The sequence below is a fragment of the Myotis nattereri genome (genome assembly GCF_964212035.1).
Source record: "Myotis nattereri genome assembly, chromosome: 9".
In the NCBI taxonomy this organism is placed as follows: domain Eukaryota; kingdom Metazoa; phylum Chordata; class Mammalia; order Chiroptera; family Vespertilionidae; genus Myotis; species Myotis nattereri.
The window spans coordinates 81,452,932-81,474,394 of record NC_138084.1 but is presented as its reverse complement, the minus strand read 5'-3'; the positions used below and the strand labels follow the sequence as shown (position 1 = coordinate 81,474,394).

At 61.3% G+C, this 21,463-nt stretch overlaps 1 protein-coding gene across 3 annotated transcripts in view; it reads right to left on the bottom strand.

Moving 5' to 3' along the window:
* PHLDB1 (pleckstrin homology like domain family B member 1) overlaps positions 1 to 14,484 on the bottom strand; it is a 43,707-nt gene extending 29,223 nt beyond the window's left edge. For all 3 annotated transcript variants that reach the window (XM_081100479.1, XM_081100480.1, XM_081100478.1), the window contains exons 1-5: positions 14,349 to 14,484; positions 13,325 to 13,448; positions 12,225 to 12,395; positions 4,250 to 4,375; positions 1,930 to 3,281 (exon numbers count right to left, since the gene is read on the bottom strand). In XM_081100479.1, coding sequence (XP_080956605.1) covers positions 1,930 to 3,281; positions 4,250 to 4,375; positions 12,225 to 12,395; positions 13,325 to 13,448; positions 14,349 to 14,408 — 1,833 coding nt within the window. In that variant the 5' untranslated portion in view covers positions 14,409 to 14,484. The remainder of the gene's footprint in view (positions 1 to 1,929; positions 3,282 to 4,249; positions 4,376 to 12,224; positions 12,396 to 13,324; positions 13,449 to 14,348) is intronic.
* Positions 14,485 to 21,463: the final 6,979 nt, after the last annotated feature.

Below are 21,463 nucleotides of genomic sequence, written 5' to 3'. Positions count from 1 at the left end.
GATTTAAAGTGGCAGGTCAGGGCTGGCGGGGAGGTGAGCTCCTGGGGGAGGCTGGGCCACCCCTCGGTGCCTCCAGTCTCACTGCCCCCAGGGCGGCCCCAGGGGGACACTCCCTGGGCCAGGGCTCAAGCAGCCCATCTGCCGGGAAGGGGCCTCCAGCTGCCTGAGGGAGGAGCTCGGGGTCCCAGGTCTGTCTGGCTCGGTGCGTACCTGCTAAACACAGCTTTGTGTGCACGGGTCCGGCGTTCCGCCGCCGCCTGGGGATCCCGCCTCCCCTCTCCCCACCCAGCACCCTCACTCCATCCAAAGCTGTCCCAACCTCTTCTGAAAGGCGCTGCGGACAAGCCTCCTCAATTTCTTTTTGTTAATCCTCACCCGAAGCTATGTTTCCACTGACTTTTGGGGAGCGTGGAAGGGAGAGGGAGAGACTGAGAGAAACATCGATGTGGGAGAAACACATTGATGGGTTGCCTCCTGCACAAGCCCCCATCAGGGCCCGGGCCAGGGAGGAGCCTGCAAGCAAGGTACCTGCCCTTGACCAGAGTCGAACCCAGGCCAACGCTCTATCCACTGAGCCACACTGGCCAGGACAAACCTCCTCAATTCTGATTTTCCTCTGCAAACCAAATGCAGGGCCCTTGCCCCCCTTCCCGCAGGAACCCTATTCTAGTGCTCACAAGAAAGGGCAAGATCCACTGTCCCGTGCATGTGTGTGAGTGCACACGCCAGCCAGAGCCCCTCGAGCGCGGTGCCATCTGGGGGGTCCCTCTCCTGTGCATGTGTGTGAGTGCACACGCCAGCCAGAGCCCCTCGAGCCCGGTGCCATCTGGGGGATCCCAGCACCCAGTGGCTTAGATGCTCTCTCTAGGACAGCTGCCCACAGCCACACCCGAACCCCAACACACACAGCACAATCACACAGGCTGTACCCCGTTCTCCTCCTCCTCCCTGCCCCCCACGTCCCAGGGGATCCTGCGTGGCCAGGGTGAGCAGCTCCACACATTTAGATGTCAAAGGGCAGCAAGAAAGAAGGACCAGATGCCTTTCTAAGGAACAAGACGTGTGCCCGGCCGGTGTGGCTCAGTGGTTGCGTCGACCTATGAACCAGGAGGTCAGGGTTCGATTCCCGGTCAGGGTACATGCCCAGCTTGCAGGCTCGATCCCCAGTATGGGGACGTGCAGGAGGCAGCCGGTCCAGAACTCTTTCATCATTAATGTTTCTATCCCTCTCTCTGCCTCTCTGAAATCAATAAAAATATATTTAAAAAAGAAGAACAAGACTTGGAAAGACAGGAGCCTCGGGCTCCAATCCCAGCTCTACGAAGTGTGCGACCAGAAAAAGCCATCTGCCCCTGGCCTTGCCTTCTCAGTTAGGCCTGCTTCTCAAACTGGGAGGCCCGAGGCCTCAACCATAAATGTGGTGTGTTTTCCTAGAGCAGTGGTTCTCAACCTTCTGGCCTTTTAAATACACTTCCTCATATTGTGACCCAACCATAAAATTACTTTCGTTGCTACTTCATAACTGTAATTTTGCTACTGTTATGAATCGTCATGTAAATATCTGATATGCAGGATGGTCTTAGGCGACCCCTGTGAAAGGGTCACTCGACCGCCAAAGGGGTCGCGACCCACAGGTTGAGAACCGCTGTCCTAGAGTTTCCATTGTTCAGCTAAACGAGGAGGACGTTTATGCATTAACACAAAAGCTGTGTGATGGAGTAAGTGCAAAATTAGCCTGAGTTTAAAATACAGCCTTACAGGCGTCAGAGAAAGTTCTTCAGGCACCAGCGCCTGGAGGCCAGTCCCCACGGAGCATCCTGGAGGAAGCATGAGCAGCGGGCCTGCAGCCGCCCCGCCCGCTGGCCTGCCCACGTGCTGGGGGACCCCGCAGTGGAGGTCAGCAGCCTCACTGGCACCCGCCCTGCTCACCAGCCTCTCCATCTCCTGCTCCCGGAGCCGCTCCTGGCGCTGCCGCCGGTGGTACTCCAGCAGGTCGTCCTCATTGTCGCTGATCTCGGTGATGCTGTTTTTCCGCTCCCGGGTGACCAGCACCTGCAAGTCCCCGCTGGAGAGCTTCCTCCGGGCACGGGGGCTCTGTCGGGTCACAGCCCCCGGCAAGGAGCCCAAGCTGTAGGCGGGGCTCAGCCGGCCACTGAAGCTGCCCTTGCGGGGTGCCAGGGACTCCCCGAGGTGGGAGGTGGGCGAGGGGCTCCGTGTCCTACGGCCCCGCGCCCCCAGTGTCAGTGAGAAGTCCTCTGGCGAAGTGCCGTGGGCTGCCCAGCGCCGGGGCCGGGGGCTCTCTGCCACGTCCCTGGTCAGCTTGGGGTCTGGGGTGGACCGGGAGGGCAGGGGGGACAGAGCCCGTCGGGACAGAGCCGGGCTCAAGGGAGGGAGCTCCCGCAGGCTGTCCAGGCCCCGGCGGCCCAGGCGGGGACTCTCAGAGGGCTGCAGGGTGCGGGGGGTCGGCCCGTCCGAGAACGTTCGGCCCAGCGACTGGCGTGAGGGGCTGCTTGCCAACCCGCGCTCGGGGCCCGGCAGCTCTCGGAGAGGGCTGGGGGGGCGATCCTGGAGCACACCCATCTTGTTTCGGGGTGCAGGGACCGGAGGCTGGAACTTGGGACTGCCAGGAACGCTGGTGGGTTGGCTGTGGGCACCAGAAGTTGGGTATTCACTCAGGCTGATGGCCACCACGGGCAGCTGCCCACCCAGCCAGGGGCTCTCGGTGGCTCTGTGGGCCTCCGCCAGGACAGGAGCGGTGGGGCTGGCTGGCAGCAGACCCCGGAGGCCGGGGCTGGGGGGCCGCTCATGCCCCGCCTTCCTGCCCAGCCGGGGGCTCTCAGAGGGGCGGGTCCCACTGGGCCGGGACTGTGGGGGCTGCAAGGCCAGATGGTAACTGGAGGAGCGCACAGGCACAAGCGGGGGCACAGGAGGGGCTGGCTCCTGCCCACTGGGCGAATGGCTGGCACAGCTCCCGCTGCTGGCTGGTGAGGAGAGTGGAGAGAAAGCCGGGGAGGTGTTCTCGTAGCTGGAGCCCACGGACATGGCGCCGGGGCTGGTCGGGGGCGACAGCAGGTAGCGACCCCCGTTAGCCATCGGTGACAGTGTGGACGTGGCAGCAGGCTTCTTGCCGCCAGCGCCGGGGTCCTCGAGCACCAGGGAGTCCATGATCTCCTGCAGGTCCTTCTCGATCGAGCTCACCAGGGAGCTGTGGCTGGCGTAGGCCGCGGGGCCCTGGGCTGCAGGCTGCGGGGGGTGGTTCCCGTTCACTAGGCTTTCTGACTCTGTGAGAGGGAAACGCAAGGATGCCTCAGGCCTGGCCTCGGGCTCTGGGGAGGTCCCTAAGCGCCAGAGCAAGGCATCCCCGCCACCTCTGAGCTGAGCTGAGCTGAGCTGCGAAGACTCGGAGAAGCTGGGAGGTCTGGGTTCTAGGCGGCTGTGCCGCTGCCCTGCTGTGCAGCCTTCCCCGTCCCTGCCCGGTTCCCCGCTGTAAGGAGGAGGACGGGTAGGACGCTTCTGGCTAACACGTTCTCACTTAGGACAGAGTCAGCAATGACACCAGGCACTCTAGGCTGGTCGCTGCCTACTCACCCCAAGTCTAGGTTCCTCCCTGCCTTGGTTTCCCCAACCTCCTAAATCTCTTAGCAGGAAGGGCAGGGGAACCCTCTGCAGCAGGGTGGGGCACGCTATGGAGCTGGATCCCAGTCCAGTAAGGACCTAAGGGGCTGCAGACACGGCAGCCAGGACCCAGGAAAAAACACCCACTATGCCTCCCGGGCTGAACTGGGGGGGGGGGGCGGGGCGGGGGAGACTGAACGGGGGATATATGCTGCACCCCTTGGTCCAATCAGAGGCAAGGGAGGGGCTGACACTGCGGGCTGGTTCCTAGCAGCCAGGCTGACCAGCTCAGCCCTCTGATGAGCCCAGGCAGCCATGCCAGCGAGAGCCCACCTGCGCCCTGCCCCAGCCCTGCTCAGCCCACCAGTGACTGGAGCCACTGCCCCCAACAGCAGAGGGACTGGGCGGCGAGGCTAGGTGAGGCCGGAAGGAGCTAACCAGGGAGCGACTGGCAGCCCAGGCATCTGATTCCCTGGTTCGAGCCAAGCGGCACTTCTTGGATCTCTCCCAGTGGCCATGGCAGGTGGCAGCAAGCCCGACCATGGGTGTTGTCCTGCCCTGACTCTGCCAGGGGCTGGGGGGCCAGGAGGAGGGCCATCCAAGGGGGGACCACCCACCCAACCTCCTACCCTACCTGGGCCGGGGCTGTAGGGGGGGCCCGGGGCCCGGCCCCCTGCCGGGATCATGCTTTTCATCCACTTGGCTTCAGCGGGGTGGTTGAACCGGAGGAAGGTAGACTGGCCCAGGCACAACATGCAGCCTTCGGAGAAAGGAAATGCTTGGACGGCTGGCAGCGGGGAGACACCCTCACCCACTAGCAGGCGCACCCAGGCTCCAGGGAGCCACCCGCCTGCCCTCAGTGCCCCCATCCACGTCGGAGGCAGCTGTGCCTGAGAAAGGCACCGGCTGGGCCCAGAGCACACGGCAGAGTGGAAGGAGCACTGGTTTGTGAGTCCCCAGGCCCAAGGACTAGTCCTAACTCTTCCTCTGACAGGCGAAGTCACTTCCCGCCCTGAGTCTGGTTTTCTCTTTAGAGACATGAGGACACGCCGACCTTGCAGAAGAGGCAGTGCGTGCACGTGGAAGTGCCCTGTCAACGGAGAGACTTCCTCAGGGAACATGGGCACCTGTGTCCCCCGACCCGACGTGGCCAACAGTGACCAGGCCCCTTGGGTGGAAGGGTAAGCTCGAGAGGCAGCCACTTCCAGGATCACAGAAAACTCTGAGGTAGGAGACGGGAGGAACTGTGATGCCCCCTCAGGGGCCAGAATTTGCCTGAGATTCAACCAGGGGGCGTGGCCTCACCCTTTCCCTCTGACAATGCACCCTCTGACCTGACACCCTCCTTTCCTGCGTCTCCCCTGGAACGTAGCCCAGCCCAGCCCAGGGGCCCAGCCTCCCCACGCACATCCCCAGGCGGTAAGCACAAGCCCAGTCCTGCTCAGGAAGGGAGTGCGTGGAGGGGAGGGCACGCAGGAGCCAGAAAACGTAGCCAGGGGCCCGGGGGTGTGCCCAGCAGCAGGTGTGCCTGCCGGTGCCTGAGCCTGGTGGCAGAGCCCTGCCTCCTGGCCATGCAGGTGCCAGAGGGACCTGGTGCTCCTATCACCCACCCTTCCAATTTGTTCACACCCTGGCCCTGGCCCCAGCCGCCTATCTGTCCAATCTGGTGCCACTTGGCACCCCAAGCTTCATGCCAGTCTGAGCCGAGAATGGCAGGGAAATCGACATTCCTAGACGTTGAGACAGTGCAGGCCACGAGGTCATGGGGCATCTCAGGCCACGGGAGCACCTTAGCAGACCCCCCACTGAGAAGCATGTTGCTGGAACCCAGGGCACTGCCTGGGGGATGGGAAGACCTCGCAGACTGAGAAGCCCAGAGCAGATAACCATAGTGGACAAAGCCACCCCCTTCTCTGGCACACCCACAGGCCCTCCCAGGCAGGTGGGCACCAGCCATTCTCCAGGCTAATGGGTGCTTGGAGGGGGAGCCTTCTTGCCAAGGCACCAATCAGAGGAGCTGACCCCAGAGTAATCATAACGGGAATAAGTAACAGCCAACTACCCATCCGCCTGCCTACTCACCCCGCAGCTGTTTCAAAAACAGTCCTGCCAAGCCCCCCCGCCCCACCCCACCCCGCCAGCCAGTGCTCAAGGTCTACAGGCCCACTCACTCCTAGACTGACTGCCCACCAGTGCCCGGCCCACCCACGGAGGCTGTGGGCACCTAGGGACCCTCAGCCCCGCCCCCCTCTGCCCCGCCCCCCCCCCCTCCATGCAGGGGGTGTGGCTGGGCTGCCTCTGGACTATAAATAGGCGATGCCAGGCAGCAGAGCTGGGTCTGTATTAATAGATGAGCAGGAGGGCAGCCCAGCTCCTGCCCAAATTAACTTTCTATTTGCACCCAGGGGCCCCGGTAGTTGCCTCAACTTCAGTCCTACGCCCGGGCTAGGCCAGCCTGTGTCTGGGGAGAAACCTCCTCGCTGCCTTCCTGGCGGCACCTGCAAGGCCAGCCCACCCAGGAAGCCCAAAAACCCTCGCATCCAGGCAAAGCTGTGGCCGGGGCCCCCATCCCCAAAGGCTCAGGGCCCAGTGCTGTGCAGGGGGGAGAGCAGCGGGGGAGAGGGAGGGGGGGGGAGAGAGAGAGAGAGAGAGAGAGAGAGCGAGCAAAGGAGAGGGTGGGTCCCATCTCTGAGCGATGCAGAAGGGAAACATCACACACACTCTCACACCAGCTCACACTCACTCCCGGCGGCAGCCACTGCCCTGCTGGCCACAGGAACAGGAGGGCCGCCAAAGGGAGGCTGGGGCGCAGGGAGGATGGAAGGAAGGGCCCTCGTCCTTCCCATCAGAGACCCCTCTTGGCCACAGCGCTGGCCCCTCATCCTAACCCTCAGCTCCAGGGGCGGTCCCTGCCCTCGCGCTGGGGAAGGTGAAGTCGCGCCCAGACTCCCACTCAGAAGCATCGGGGCTCACACTTCATCGGGGCCCCCAGGACCCCTCCCCAGCGGGTCCCCCGCCCCTGCCCTCCCCGCCCGAGGTCTCCCCGCCCCAGGCCTGGGGGCTGCGGCCGGCCAGGCGAGGACTCACCGCTAAGCCAGGACCTTCGGACCGCTGGCCCCCCCGGGCTCGAGCCCTCCCAGCCCGGCCCGGCCTTCGGGGGGCGCCGACCTCCCGGCTCCGGCCCCGACCCGCCAGCTGCGAGGCGGGCGCCGCCACCAGGGCCCGGAGGGGCGGGCCGGCCACCGCGCGGGGAAGGGAGCGGGGGAGGGACAAAGGAGGGGCGGGGAGAGGAAGTGATGGCGGAGCGTGGAGGGGGGTGCGGGGCGGGGCGGGGCGGGCGCAGGGGGAGCGGGGCGCAGGGGTGGGGGTATGCCGGGCGGGGCGGACCGGGTCCACGCACGCGAGAGGAACTGGACGGAGCGCCCAGGGTGCAGCCTCGGGCCCAGCGGCCACTGCGCCCAGGTCCCCAGCCCCGCGCCCCCTTCCTCTGCTGCCCCTGCTCCCACCCGCGCAGCAGCTCACCCCACAGCCCGGCCAGACCCAGGCGCTGCCCCTTCCCAGCCCGCCCGCCCCTGGCTCCTCCCAACCGCAGCCACCGCCCGCCGGCGGCGCCTCGGGGAGCCCCTGGAGGCCGAGGTTCGGCCGAGTCCCAGAGACCCGGCCTCTGGACAGCAGGAGCTCGAGGTGCACACTGTCTCTCAGACGCGCCAGGTCAGGCTCACAGCCCCGCACCCTTGCTCTCAGACGCACACCCACACCCGCCCAGGCCCAGGCGCCACGCAGACACTCCGCTGCACCGCCTCTTAGCTGCAAGCTCAGCCCCTGGAGACACTGAAATCAAAGGTCACCTCCTCCGAGGATCACCAAGCAGTGTTTCCACCTGCTGAGCCCTGCCCACTGCCACACCACTCACACCCACACGCTCACAGCACACACTACGCTCATAGGCACTCACATGCACACACTACGCTCACACCCACACACTACGCTCATAGGCACTCACATGCACACACTACGCTCACACCCACACACTACGCTCATAGGCACTCACATGCACACACTACGCTCACACCCACACACTACGCTCATAGGCACTCACATGCACACACTATGCTCACACCCACACACTACGCTCATAGGCACTCACATGCACACACTACGCTCACACCCACACACTACGCTCATAGGCACTCACATGCACACACTACGCTCACACCCACACACTACACTCACAGGCACTCACATGCACACACTACGCTCACACCCACACACTACGCTCATAGGCACTCACATGCACACACTACGCTCACACCCACACACTACGCTCACAGGCACTCACATGCACACACTATGCTCACACCCACACACTACGCTCACAGGCACTCACATGCACACACTACGCTCACAGGCACTCACATGCACACACTACGCTCACACCCACACACTACACTCACAGGCACTCACATGCACACACTACGCTCACACCCACACACTACGCTCACAGGCACTCACATGCACACACTATGCTCACACCCACACACTACGCTCATAGGCACTCACATGCACACACTACGCTCACACCCACACACTACGCTCACAGGCACTCACATGCACACACTACGCTCACACCCACACACTACACTCACAGGCACTCACATGCACACACTACGCTCACACCCACACACTACACTCACAGGCACTCACATGCACACACTATGCTCACACCCACACACTACGCTCACAGGCACTCACATGCACACACTACGCTCACAGGCACTCACATGCACACACTATGCTCACACCCACACACTACACTCACAGGCACTCACATGCACACACTATGCTCACACCCACACACTACGCTCATAGGCACTCACATGCACACACTATGCGCACACCCACACACTACGCTCACAGGCACACACTACGCTCACACCCACACACTACGCTCACAGGCACTCACATGCACACACTACGCGCACACCCACACACTACGCTCATAGGCACTCACATGCACACACTATGCGCACACCCACACACTACGCTCACACACTCATACACGCTCACACTATACTCACACGCTCACATGCACTCACACACACACACTACATGCACACACACACATGCATGCGCTCACACGCTCACATGTGCACATGTGTCTGATTCCCCTTCTGAAGGAAGAAGGAAGGACCATGTAGGGTCAAATGCACAGAAAGGGAAGCCTTTAAACATCTCCTCAGGAAGAGTGACTCATCCGTCTGGAAACTGTGATGGCTAGAGGGGCAGACCCAGGCGACGGGGAGGGTGCCCGCTGCGGGAGAAAGAGGGAGGAGGCAGGCACAAGAAGTGGGGAGCTCCCAGCCTTTGCTTTTTCTCTTCTTCCTTTGAGCTTCATGAGTCAAGATCTTTATCAGTTGGAGACTTCAATCCGTTTCACAGAAGGAATAACTGGCCACTGGGTGGGAGAGGAACAGGCTCAGTGTCCTGGATCCCAGAGGGAGGCGGAGAGGTAACCCAGGAGTGTGGCTCCCCAGCCATGTCCCAGGCGCCGCCCAGGCTGGCCTCACACAGGCCCCTGCCCAGCAGTGAGGGCCGTAGGGCGGGAAGGAGACGGGAGACACGGCTGGGCTGCAGCAAAGCTGGGAGTGGCTGGGGCCCTGCTGTCCAGACAGCCTGGCCCTGAGTGTGTGGCTTCCGAGGGGCTCCCCTCCTCGGTCTCCTCACAGACCTTTCATGTGGCCTGGCCCTGGGTCCCAGGGTAGGGCAGCCTGGCCCCAGATGGAGATCCCTCCTCGTTTCCTGGTCCTATTCCCAGCTCCACCTCCTGCTCTGTAGAGAAGAGGGCAGTGTAGGATGTGCCCAACTTCCCGGGGAATGGGAGTGGAATCAGGATCTTCCTGGCTCCCTCACTCCAGGCTCCCATGTCCAAAGCTCTGGCTAAAGGCTGGCATCTGCTTCCTGCTCACCACCCCCACCCGTGGCCCAGGCATACTCCTGCTGGGAGAGCCTGTCCCTGCCATGTCTGCCAGGCATGGTGTGTGCCACCCTAAATAGCTGGGCACAGTGCCCGGAATGATGCACCTCAGGCCTGGCCCAGCCAGAGCGGGCTCCTTGTTATTTCTAGGGTAGCCTTCTCTTTTTCAAAGATGAGGGTACCCTCACCAAGGCTAGATCGGGGAACAAACAGGGAAAATGATCCTCTTGCGCATACACCCAGATAGGCATGTGGCCAGTGGGTCCTCACGTACACATAGGAACACACACATGGACACTTTGGTGCCATCTGTCCCAAGTTCTCTCCTGTTCCCCACTTGAACACCCTCATCTATAAACACAAGGAAAGACACAAACACAGAGCTACATAAGCCCAGAGCCACAAACATCCGGAGATACATAAACACACCCCAGTTACACAGACACACAGAGAACATGTCCACCCCCGAGCCGCCCAGTTTCCAGGGAAACGCACTCCCAAGAATGTCCGGAGTGGGGCCAGGCAGGGCGGGCTGGGTGCCTTGCTCCAGAGATGAGACAAGGAAACCCTCAGCGCCTGGAGCCCGGGGAGGGGGTGCTGGGGAGAAGAACACCCATTCCTTTGTGCCTCTGCCTCCCCCTCCCCTGGCTGCCCAGCTCCTGGGACAGGCAAGCCTGGACAAGAAGGCTGTAGGGATGGGGGGAGCAAAAGGGAAGGGGGTTGGGGTCAGAAGAGAGTGGGAGGGTATATAATTGGCAGGGTAGGCTTTTGGCTACAGAAGAGTTGGGGGTCATGGGGGTCACAGGAAATGCCTGAGAATTCCATCTGGGCCCAGGCCCTCCCTCCTCTCAGGAAACTAAATGAGGCACTGGCCAGACGGGGCCTCCGTTCCTCCACCCGCTCACCACACAGGGGGATGTTCTTGCCCATGAGTGTGAGGGGTTGGGAGCTGGGGAGCAAGGGCTGGGCTTTCTCTCGCCTCCCCCGAGCTCTGCTCCTGCCTCCCCTTGCTGCTCGGTCTCACTTCCAGGCACCCAGGTCTTGGGAAGATGCTCTCTTTGCGACTGAAGAAGACTGTCAGACGGCATCACCGCCAAAGTCCCAATCCATGGGGCTCCTCCTCTCATCCAGTCAGACAGCGGGAGCCCCGGAGGACACAGGCTTGCCTCTGCTGCTGCTGGGCCTGCCTCCCGAAGTCACTGTCCCCCCAGCACATTCCCAAGGGCAGGAAGAAGGGAGGAGGGCCAGGTTGGGCCTCCTGGGTCAGCTGTGAGGGGAGGAGCATTTAGAGCCCCTGAGGAGTGGGCACAGAGGAGAGAGGGGCACAGAGGGGTTCCACTGCAAAGGAGCTTCCAGCTGGTCGGAGGGGAGAGTCCCCAGAAAGTGGTTCCAGGACACCAGTCCTGCTCAGAGCCAGGTCAGCCAAAGCTCACAGCCTCCTGCGAACCCCACCTCTACCCCATCCACACCTGCTTTTCTCATTCCCTTCCACTGATGCCCAGGGCAAACACACTGGTTCTGTCCAAGTGCCACCTGGGCCAACCCCTTCCTGGTCTGCTGGTCACCATAGTAACTGGGGCCCAGTTTCCAAAGCCAGCTCACACAAAGAATGGCCTATTGCTTTGGGAAGCAGGGTGCTAACCATATTCATGACCCCAAAGTTACTGTCAACATTTTTTTTCTTTTTTGGTATTGTTGTTAATCCTCACCTGAGGATTTTCTTTTTCTTTTTCTTTTTTTAAAATATATTTTATTGATTTTTTTACAGAGAGGAAAGGAGAGGGATAGAGAGTTAGAAACATCGATGAGAGAGAAAAACATCGATCAGCTGCCTCCTGCAGACCCCTACTGGGGATGTGCCCGCAACCCAGGTACATGCCCTTGACGGAAATGGAATCTGGGACCCTTGAGTCCACAGGCTGACGCTCTATCCACTGAGCCAAACCGGTTAGGGCTGAGGATACTTTTTCGTTGATTTTTAGAGAGAGTGGAAGGGAGACGGAGAGACCGAGAGAAACGTCAATGAGAGAGAGACACGTTGAATGGCTGCCTCCTGCACGGGCCCCCACTGGGGCTAGAGCCTGCAACTGAAGTACGTGCCCTTGACGGGATTCGAACCTGGGACCCTCTAGTCCGCAGCTGATGCTCTATCCACTAAGCCAGACTGCCTAGGGGACATTTTTTAATAGGAGTGGGCATGTCCCCAGATTTCGCCCTTCCCCATCCCTGTCGGGGGTGTCCTCCTCTCCCCACCTCTCCAGCTTCCCAGAGCACAGCTCCCTCTGGCATCCGGGACAGTGCATTGTGACCCCACGCTGCTCCGAAGGCTCTCACCTAACAACCACTGGCGACCACCACCAGGTTCCCCATGCCCTGTGATCGCAGGAACGGGCTTCGCTTCTCTCCCGAGGGCCGAGGGAGGAAGGGTGAGGGTGGCCAGAGAAGAAAAGCAGGATGAAGACAAGTCTGGCTGCCAGAGTCGGGGTCTGGGCTGTTGTTTGGGCACATCAGATGCAGTTGAACACCCCACCTCCAACAGGGCAGTTACCATGGCAACCACCCTGCAGGCTTCCCCTGCACCTGTCACGCACAAGCTTTTAAACCAGGACCCCCTCTGCTAGGAGGTGTCACTTACCCTGAGTGAGCCGGGTGGGCTGCCGGACAGGGAGCCCGTCAATAGCACAGGCATTGCCGCACGGGTAGAGGGTGAGGGTGCCCCGCAGGTTCTCTATGTAGCAGTGCTCGGGAGCCAGGCCCGGCCCCTGCAGGGCAATGTCCTTGGCCGCAGAGCCAATCACTGTTCTCCCTAAAGACAGGAGGCAAACGGAGTCAGAGGGTTTGCCCAGCCCCAGGAGGCAGACAGGGCAAGGAGGACTGTGAAGGAAATGGGCTTCCACCTCCTACTCCAGGAAGGACCCCTGCCCCACTGTCCCTTTGGGCTCCTTTGCCTGGGGGAAAGTCTGTGGTAGGAGCTCTTCTCAGGCAGAGAAAAGTCTGGACCAAAGATGCGACCCAGAGGGCACAGCAGGATCCAGACCCCACGCCGAGCAGAGAAGGGCACTTCTTTCCTGCACACCCTCCTTAGGCACCCCGCCCCCCACCCAGCTGGTCATCTCCTTCATCATCCTCCCCTCTCTTTTCTTCTAAGTTTCCTTCTCTCCTTCTCTCCCTCCTTCTGCCACCTGCAGCCCTTGCCCTCCCTCCCTCCCTCTCTCTCCAGTGCGGCCTCTCCCCTCACTGCTTCTGCCTCCGCAGACCCTCCCCTGGCAGAGCCCCCAGGCCTGGTATTCGCAGAATGTGGGGAATGTCGCATCACCCAGGCAACCAGTGCAACCAGGAGGGAAGAGGACGCAGGGCTGTGCCAGGGCCTTATCTTGCATGGGAGCTCTGCCCCTACGTCCATCTCTCCCTTCTGCACTGGTGCCTGCTCCCATGCCAGGCACCGCCCGGGAGCGGGCCCCTCGCTTCTGGGCCATCCTGGTTGCCAAGAGCACTGTGCTCTCCTGTTTCAGCGCGCTCCTCCTTGTGTCTAAAGGGATCTCTAACCCTTGTCATGGAGCCAGGTTATCAACCAGAGGGGCAGGCCGTCTGGGAGGCAGAAGCCAGGGAAACAAACTGGGGGGTGGCACCGCCTCCCATTTGGGGGAGATGACCACTGCCAGCAGATAGCAGAAGGGCTCCAGCACATGCCTGGGCCCCAGGGCAGGGATGTACGGACAGAGGGGCCTGACTTACCTTCCTCCAGCGGCACCAGGGTGATCGCTGTGCTGAGCCGCCCGCTGCCCAGGCTCACTAGGTGGGGCTTGTCCGTCTGCACCTTCAGCCCTTTGCCCGTCTCAATCAGGTCCAAGGGGCCTTTCTGCGGGCAGGGCGGCGGGAGGTGAGACGCCGGCCAGGCCTCAGCGCCCAGCCACACTCCCTCCAGCACCCTCGCTGGCCTCACTCTCTCCAGAGGACTCTGAGGTGGGGAGAGGGTTAGCACACAATCTTGCACAGAGCACTATTCCACCATAGTGTCATTAGATCTGAATCTAGGCCACTAGCTCGTCCCACCAGATTTATCTCAAGTCTTGGCCTAACTGCCCCTTTTGTCTATTAAGACAGAAACACGAGAAAGTAAGGGGAGTGGGGAGGCCCTGGAGAGGAGGGGGTACTGGAGAGGAGGCCCATCGGGGCTTGTCCGGCATGCCCTGCCTCAGTGGCTAGAGCATCAGCCTGAGGACCAAAGGGTCCTGGGTTCGATTCCCATCAAGGGCACATACCTTGGTTGCAGTCTCCTCCCCAGCCCTGGCCCTGGTCAGGGTGCATGCCGGAGGCAACCAATTGATGTGTTTCTCTCACATCGATGTTTCTCTCTGTCTCTCCCTCTCTCTTTCACTCTCTCTAAAAGAACAATGGAAAAATATCCTTGGGTGAGGATTAACAGGAAAAAAAAAGGTAAGTTCACAGACTTGTCTGTGGCAATCCACTTGGCCAGCGCTTGTCTCTGTTAAACTAAATCATGAGAGGGCAGAGGCGGGATTAAGGAGGGAAATACAGCTCAGAGTCCAACTGAAAACGCTTCCTGGCTTTCAAAGGGTATTTTCTGGGTAAACCCATTAACCCGGTTCAGATAAAGACTTGGCTGTTGACAGGCTCTGGGCGTGGGAAGCGAGAGAGGAACTGCTGTTCTCATTCTTGGGCTGGGACGACGGGTGGACAGAGGAGCCGAACTCATCTTCACCAACAGCCCTCTTGCCCCAGGGCCGACCCAGCTCACCTGCACCATTGCTGGGGTCTTGCATCCAGGGCCCACCTGGTTCCTGGTGAGCATGTCCATGGTCTTGATCTCTCGAGCTCCTGGAGACACAGCAGACAGCAGGTGAGGTGGAGGCAGGGCAGGAAAGGGGAAGGGGCAGGCTCTGTGGCGGGCTCTGTGGCGGGTGGCACTGCCATCGTCACTCCCAGCTCCTGATGCTGCAGGAGACGCGGGGGGGGGGGGGGGGGCAGTGCATCTCCAGCCACAGCAGGGCTCCCGCCCCATACCAGGCCTGGCCCTTGCCCCCAGAACCACAGAAAGCCCTAGAAGGCCCAGCCTGCATTTCTGTGCTTCCCTACCGCGGACACCCAGCACCAGGTTGTGGCCGCTGAGGACCCTCAGACACCGGAGCTGAAGCAGAGTGGGAAAATCTACCTGAGTGGGAGCAGGGGAACCCAAGGAGCTCCTCCCAGGACACTGGCAGCCAGAGGGCACCAGGTGGGCAGCAGGGCTGAGCTAGGAGCTCCCCCCTTTCTTCTCCTTTTGTCTCTTTTCCCAGGTGGCCTCATTAAGATCTTTTCTCTTTCTTTTTCTTTTTTTTTTTAACCTTTATTTATTGATTTGAGGGAGAGGAAGGAAGAGAGAGAAATAAAGAGAGAGAGAAAGAGAGAGAGGGAGGGAGGGAGGGAAGGAGGGAAGGAGAGAGAGGGAGGGAGGGAGAGGGAGAGAGAGAGGGGGGAGAGAGAGAGAGAGAGAGAGAGAGAGAGAGAGAGAGAGAGAAATTGAGATTTGCTGTCACACTTATGCAGTCATTGGTTGATTCTTGTATGTGCTGATCTGGGATTGAACCTGAAACCTCAAGTATCTGGACAACCTTCTAACCAGCTGAGCTACCGGCGAAGGCCAGGATCTTTTCTTAAAGGAAACAAGAAAATTCAACCAGAACATTAATAAATATTTGCTGGGGAAACTCACCCGGCCGGTGTGGCTCAGTGATTGAGCGTTGACCTATGAACCAGGAGGTCACAGTTCAGGCAGGGCACAGGCCCGGTTGTGGGCTTGATCCCCAGTGTGGGGCGTGCAGGAGGCAGCTGATCAGTGATTCTCTCTCATCAATGATGTTTCTATCTCTCTCTCCCTCTCCCTTCCTTTCTAAAATCAAGAAAGATATCTTTAGAAGAAAAAAAGAAAAAGGAAAACTCAACCATCCTTTCTGTCTCTGTAAGTCTCAACTCCTGCACCCTCTTCTCCAGAAAGCGATCTCCCCCAGCGGAATCAGGAAAGCGCACACGCCTCCGTGGTGACTAATACTGGGAATACAGGATTCGGGCCGGAAATGAGTTGGTGCCGTAGGAAGCGTAGATCCTTAGGGCCAGGCGGGAAACAGACCCAGAGCCCCAGCCTCCAGAGCCCACCCTCTCTTCCTCTCTGGTCACATGTCTGGTACCTGAGAACAGCAAGGAGCACCTCTGGGGACTAATGTGCGCCCAGGTGCCCGTCCCTCGACCAGCTTGCTGATGGGAGGACGGGTTTGCTGCTGACATGTCCTGGGAGGCTGAGGAGAACATGGCTGCTGGCGGGGTCCCCTCCACTCTCTGCCAGCTTCTCCGGGTGCCCAGAGAAGTCAGTCGGGGCAGGAGCCACACGCCAGGGAGGGTCTGCCCCGGCAGTGGGCCCGAGGGCAGTTACCAATTTCACCCTCCCAGCCTCCACCTGCCAGGTGTCACCTCGGCCACCATCTCCACCCCAGCGGGGGGAAGAGAACAGCGCCTGGGCCCACCCCAAGTCTGCCTGGGGAGAGGGAAGGCAAAGGCCATTCACCTGCACCAAGGCCAACTTGGCATGGCACCTCCCAGGGCATCTGGTGACAGGAAACACTCTCCGGGGATGGAGGGTGCCATACTGTTTCTCTCAACGCAGGGAAACCCGTGGGCATTCTGGGCGGGAGGAGCGGCAGGAGGCCGTGGGTTGAGAATGGGTAGTTTCTCTGAAAGCAGGCGTAAGGAAAACAAACCTAAAGGCGGGGGAAAGGCACACCATTCAGCATCCAACCCCGTTCTTTTATGTGTGCGTGTATTTATTCTTTTATTGATTCAGAGAGGAAGGGAGAGGGAGGGAGATAGAAACCTCAGTGATGAGAGAGAGTCACGGATCGGCTGCCTCCTGCACCCCCACCCTGGGGACCCAGCCCGAAACCCGGGCCTGTGCCCTGACTGGGAATTGAACCCTGACCTCCTGGTTCATAGGTCGATGCTCAACCCCTGAGCCACGCCGGCCGGGCTAATCCTGTTCTTTATCATTTATTAGCTGTGAGATCTTGGACAAGCTACTTAACTTGTCTCTGTCAGGTCATTCTCTATAAAACTGGAATAATGATTTTTAAAAAGGTAGGGATTTAGTGCTTGCCTAGAATGGGGAGGGACTAATAAATAAATGGACACAAGATTTCTTTCTTGCCCAATAGGAATACTCTAAAATTAAATCGTGATGATGGCTGCGCAACTCTGTAAATATACTAAAAATAATCGAATGTGCACTTAAATTAAGTGAATCTTATGGTATATACATCACACCTCCATAAAACTGTTAGTTTAGAAAAAGACTGTCTGGAGATTCAGGTTTTTATTAAATGAGACGCTGTGAAGTGCAGAGCACTATAAACAACATGCAAATATAAAGTTACTCCTGTTTCATGACCTTGAACAAGTCCCTTCACCTCTGTGGGCCTCAGTTTCTCCATCCGGCCAACGTGTCACTATTACCTTGCAAGGCAGCTGTGGGTATGTTCGCTTATTTAAACCAAAAATTTTCAAGTGAACGCCCTAGCGGTTTGGCTCAGTGATGTCTAAGCCTGCGAATGGAAGGGTCCCGGGTTCGAGCCCATGTGCCCGGGTTCCGGGCTCGCTCTCCGTGCAGGAGGCAGCCGACCCATGATTCTCTCTCATCATGGATGTTTCTCTCTCTCTCTCCCTCTCCCTTCCTCTCTGAAATCAATAAAAATAGATTTAAATTTCTTTTCAAGTGAAGATAAAGATTGTGAAGGGGTGAGGCTGAGGGAACCAGGGCGAGGCGAGGCGGGAATGAGGAGAGGAGAGGAGAGGGAGCGGTAGGGAGAGAGGCGCATAGGGAAGATGGGCGCATGGGGGTGCGCGGCTGTGGCCGGCGGGACACCTGGTCAGGTGCGGAGGGAGGAAAGGTACCCCAGGGCCCACGCATCCGAGCTCGGCAGGCGGGGCTTTGACGAGGGCGGGGAGCCGCCACCTGGGGGCGCCCGGACCGCACCCCGGGGCCCGGGGGGCCGACCGGCCTCCCTCCGACGGGCCGTCCGGACCCGGCGGTACACCCACCCGCCCGCCCCCGAGCCTCCGGGCCTTTCGGGGAAACCCCGCCTCTCCTCGCGGCCAAAAAGCCCCAGCGGCGGGGGCTCGGGGCGGGCGGGGAGGGCGGGGCGCGGGGCGCAGCGGCTGGGCGTCCGCGAGTGACCCCCGTGGGCGAGGCCGGGCGCCAGCAGGTGCCGCTCTGGCCGGGCCACTGCCGCCTCCGGGCCCCACAGGCGCGCGCCGGCCCGGTCCCCAGCCTCCCGGGCCCGTGCGCCGCCGCCGCCCCGAGGAGGGCGAGGGAAAGGAGGAAACTGAGGCTGGGAGCCCGGGGCGGGAAGGTGCGTGGAGGGAAAGCGGGACAGGAGCGCGCGAGGAGGGGCAGGAGGTGGGGAGACTGAGCGGGAGGGGTCCCCGAGGGTCTGGGCCGCGGCCGAAGCACCGAGGGGACGGCGGGGAGGGGCGCGGGGGCTGGAAGGCAGAGGCCGGGGCGGCCAGGGGTCCCTGCCGTGGGGAGGCGCCAGCAGGCGGGGCCCCGGCCTCATTGCCGCGGGCGGGCGGGCAAGCGCCCTCTCCCACGTCCCGGGCGGGGGCCGCCAGGTGGGACAAGGCCGCAGTGTTGGGCGCCGCCCGCCCGGGACAAGCGGCCTTTCTCTGCGGAGCGAGGAGAAGGCGCCGCTTGTTTGCGCGCGGGGGACACGCGGCCCAGACCCCCCCGCGCCCCGCGGAGCAGCTGCAGGGAGGGGCGCGCGTGTCCGAGGGCCGCGGGGACTGCGTGGGCGCGGGGTGCAGGGGTGCAGTGGGCTCCACGCGGCCCGGGCCGAGAGAGACCGGGCGCGCGTGGGTGCCGCCGCGGGGCGCGGGCGCGGGCGGACCTCTGACGTGTGGGAGCCGCCTGTGTGGCCGCCGCGATGACTCAGCCTCGGGCAGCGTCGGCACCGCTGAGCTAACGGACCCGAAGGCAGCCGCGCCCGGCGCCCGGGTCCCCGCTCGCCCCCGCCGGGCGGAAGGCCCTGACCCTCCTCGGAGCGGCCCGGGTGGAGGGGCGCGGGCCGCGCTCCAGGGAACCCCGCGGGGACAGGATCCGGGCCGCGCGTAGCCAGGCGCTGGGGCTCTCCGGTGCCCCGTCCCGCCTCCCGGACGCCAAAGAACGCGGGGCCTCGGGGGAGGCCGGGAGGTCCCAGACGTGCTCCCCATGGCCTGAGTCCACCCAGGATTCCCTCCCGGACCCCCAGCCTCCGTCCGAGCGGCCTCGCATCCCCTCCTGGTCCCTCGGGGCGGCCGGACCGGAATGGGAGCGGAGATGCCCCAGGGGGCCCCCTCCCGGTGCAGGGCTCCCAGTCCTGCCGTGGGCAAGAGCGGGGTGGCGGCGGGGCTCAGACTGAAGGGACCCGAGTGTCGTCGGCTCGTCTGGACGGGGTGGGTCCAGCGCCCCTCCTGGGGCAGAGCGCTAGGGCTCCCTCTGGCGGCGGCGCGGGGGGGGCAGAAGCGCGCGACTCGCGGAGTGGCTGAGCCCACTCCCCACAGAGCCCCTTCGCCCCACGCACTCCCCTGCCTCCCCCCGTGGGCTTCTTCCGGGCCCCCCAGCCCAGAGCTTATCTGTGGGCTCCGCCAGGCCTGGGCCCGCGCAGCACGCGGAACCCGCGGGCGTAGGGGGAGAGGGTGTCCTTACCTCGAGGAGAGGGCGCGCCGGCCCCGGGTCTGGCCAGGCCGCGCGGCCCCAGACCGGACGCTGTTGCTTTTCCCCGGGAGCCCGCTGAGTAGGTGGAGAAGGAGCGGCCCCGCCCCTCCGGCTAGTCCCCGCCCCCGGCCCCCGGCCCGCGTCCGGTCGGCTAGGCCAGCGGGAGAAGACGCCCTTGTGGGTCCGGAGCCCAAGGTCCACCCCCCCCTTTCCCATAGCAGCACCCCCACCCTCGCCTGCACAGCGACCGCTTTGTTCCTTTCTGCAGCTGGGCTCTCCACCACCCCGCACCCTTCCCTCCCCTCCCCGCCCCTCTGACCACTCTCCAACCCTAGGCTTCAAGGCTCTTCTGAGGGTGTTTTTGACAGTTTCCCCCGCCCCCCTCCCCCTTTCCCCGTTTTAACCTGAGATGCCTGGATCTCCATGGGTTCCCAGGGAACCTACCGGTCCCGGCCCTTCAGCGTACTCCGCACCCTCTCCAGAACATTTGCTGCGGGGACCCTGTCACCCCTTATCCTCACCCTCTTCCAAGCCCCACCGTGAAGAGCTGTAGGTGGGGTCGATAACCCTGCGCATCAGGCTTCACGGTTTCTCTGGAGATCGGCACAAGAAGCATGTGCAAGGGCCACGCAGGCTGTAAAACACAAGCTTCATGTTGCCCGCCCCCCCCCCCCCCCCAACCTCCCGGGGACAATCGGCAGACAAGCTGTAGAATACAGTTGCGCGTGCTATCCCAGAGCAGTTTGGGTTTCTGTAGGAGCAGGGGAGAAAATAAGGGAGAAAAGGGGGGTCTAAGCACCTAAGAGTAGCCTAGAAACAGCCTGAAGTCATTCTTCAACCCCCACCCCGAAACCCAACACTGACAGTGGATCCTTACCTGGCAAGGCCAGCTCCTGCCCCAAGAGGCTGACTGGGAGGCCCTGGGGAGCTGAACTCAGCTGGACTGAACCCCTTTAACAGCACCAGAGGGACCCCTGAGACTCTCCCACGCTGCAGGAGGGAGCAGCAATGGCAGCTGGGTGGAGCAGAACGTAACTTCTTTTTGGGGATGGGCTTTAGTCTGTGCCCTCTCTGCCTAACCCAGGAGCAGAGGGGAGGCTGACCTGCAGGAACCTCGGGTCACTCATTGGCAGGGCCAGCTTTAGCAGGGGCCCCACACAGGAGGCCAGAGCTCACCCCTAGGATGCGGGGGGAGCCCCTTCCAATTCCTCTTCATGTTGGAGCTTCATGAGAGTATTTTGACTCTGGCCACCTTACATGAGACAGATCATAACAGTAACTTTCAGACTCTTCTAGTCAGAGAAAAAGAAAAACCAAAACTGTGTGTCCTGGGGGAGGCAGGGAGGTTGGGGGTTAATGGGGGACACATTTGTAATACCTTAATATTAAAAAACAAAAAACAACAACTGTGTCCTATGTGCCAAGACCCAGCATTTGCAGGGAGGAGCTCAGATTGGGAACCTCAGAGGCTTTGCGTGTAAGTCACAGTGTCCAGCTCTTCTTGAAAGTCTTGGTGGGGAGGAATCTCGGAATCATCACGCCTGCCACAGAGGCAACTGGTGCTGAGGCAGGGAGTTAAAACAGCATCAGCTTTTCTCTATCCTCCCAGCCCAGGGCCCCTGCTGAAGGCTGTGCAGTGTGTCCCAGTTCCTGCTGTCAAGGCCCTAAGTTCCCACCGTTAGAGCACTCAGGGGACTCAGGCCCACGCCTCACAGGCCACCCCACCCTTCCCCACATCTGGAGTGCATCAAACCTCAGTGCTCTCAGTTATGCAAGAGGTCGAGCAGCTGGGAGCTCGGCAGAGGGGGAGGAAGAGAGAAAAACAGAAAACTTTCCAAGCATGCTTCAGACTTTCCTAAGTGGAGGCGGGGGCGGGGCCACGCTGAGTGGCGGGAGCGGGTTTTTAGGCCCTCCTCACTCAGCAGTGGCTTGGCACATGGCCCACCCTGTCCCTCCTCTCAGATGGCTCACCTTCCAGCCCGAACAGTGGATTGCTCATCACAGCAAGTAACCCCTGGAGATACTAGTACACACCCTACCCAAAAGGTCTTTCCTGGCCTCTGGATCCTGAACTCAGGTATCATTAGTGAAGGTGTGACGCCCAGTAATCCCTCACCACATCCAAGTTGGGGGAAAAG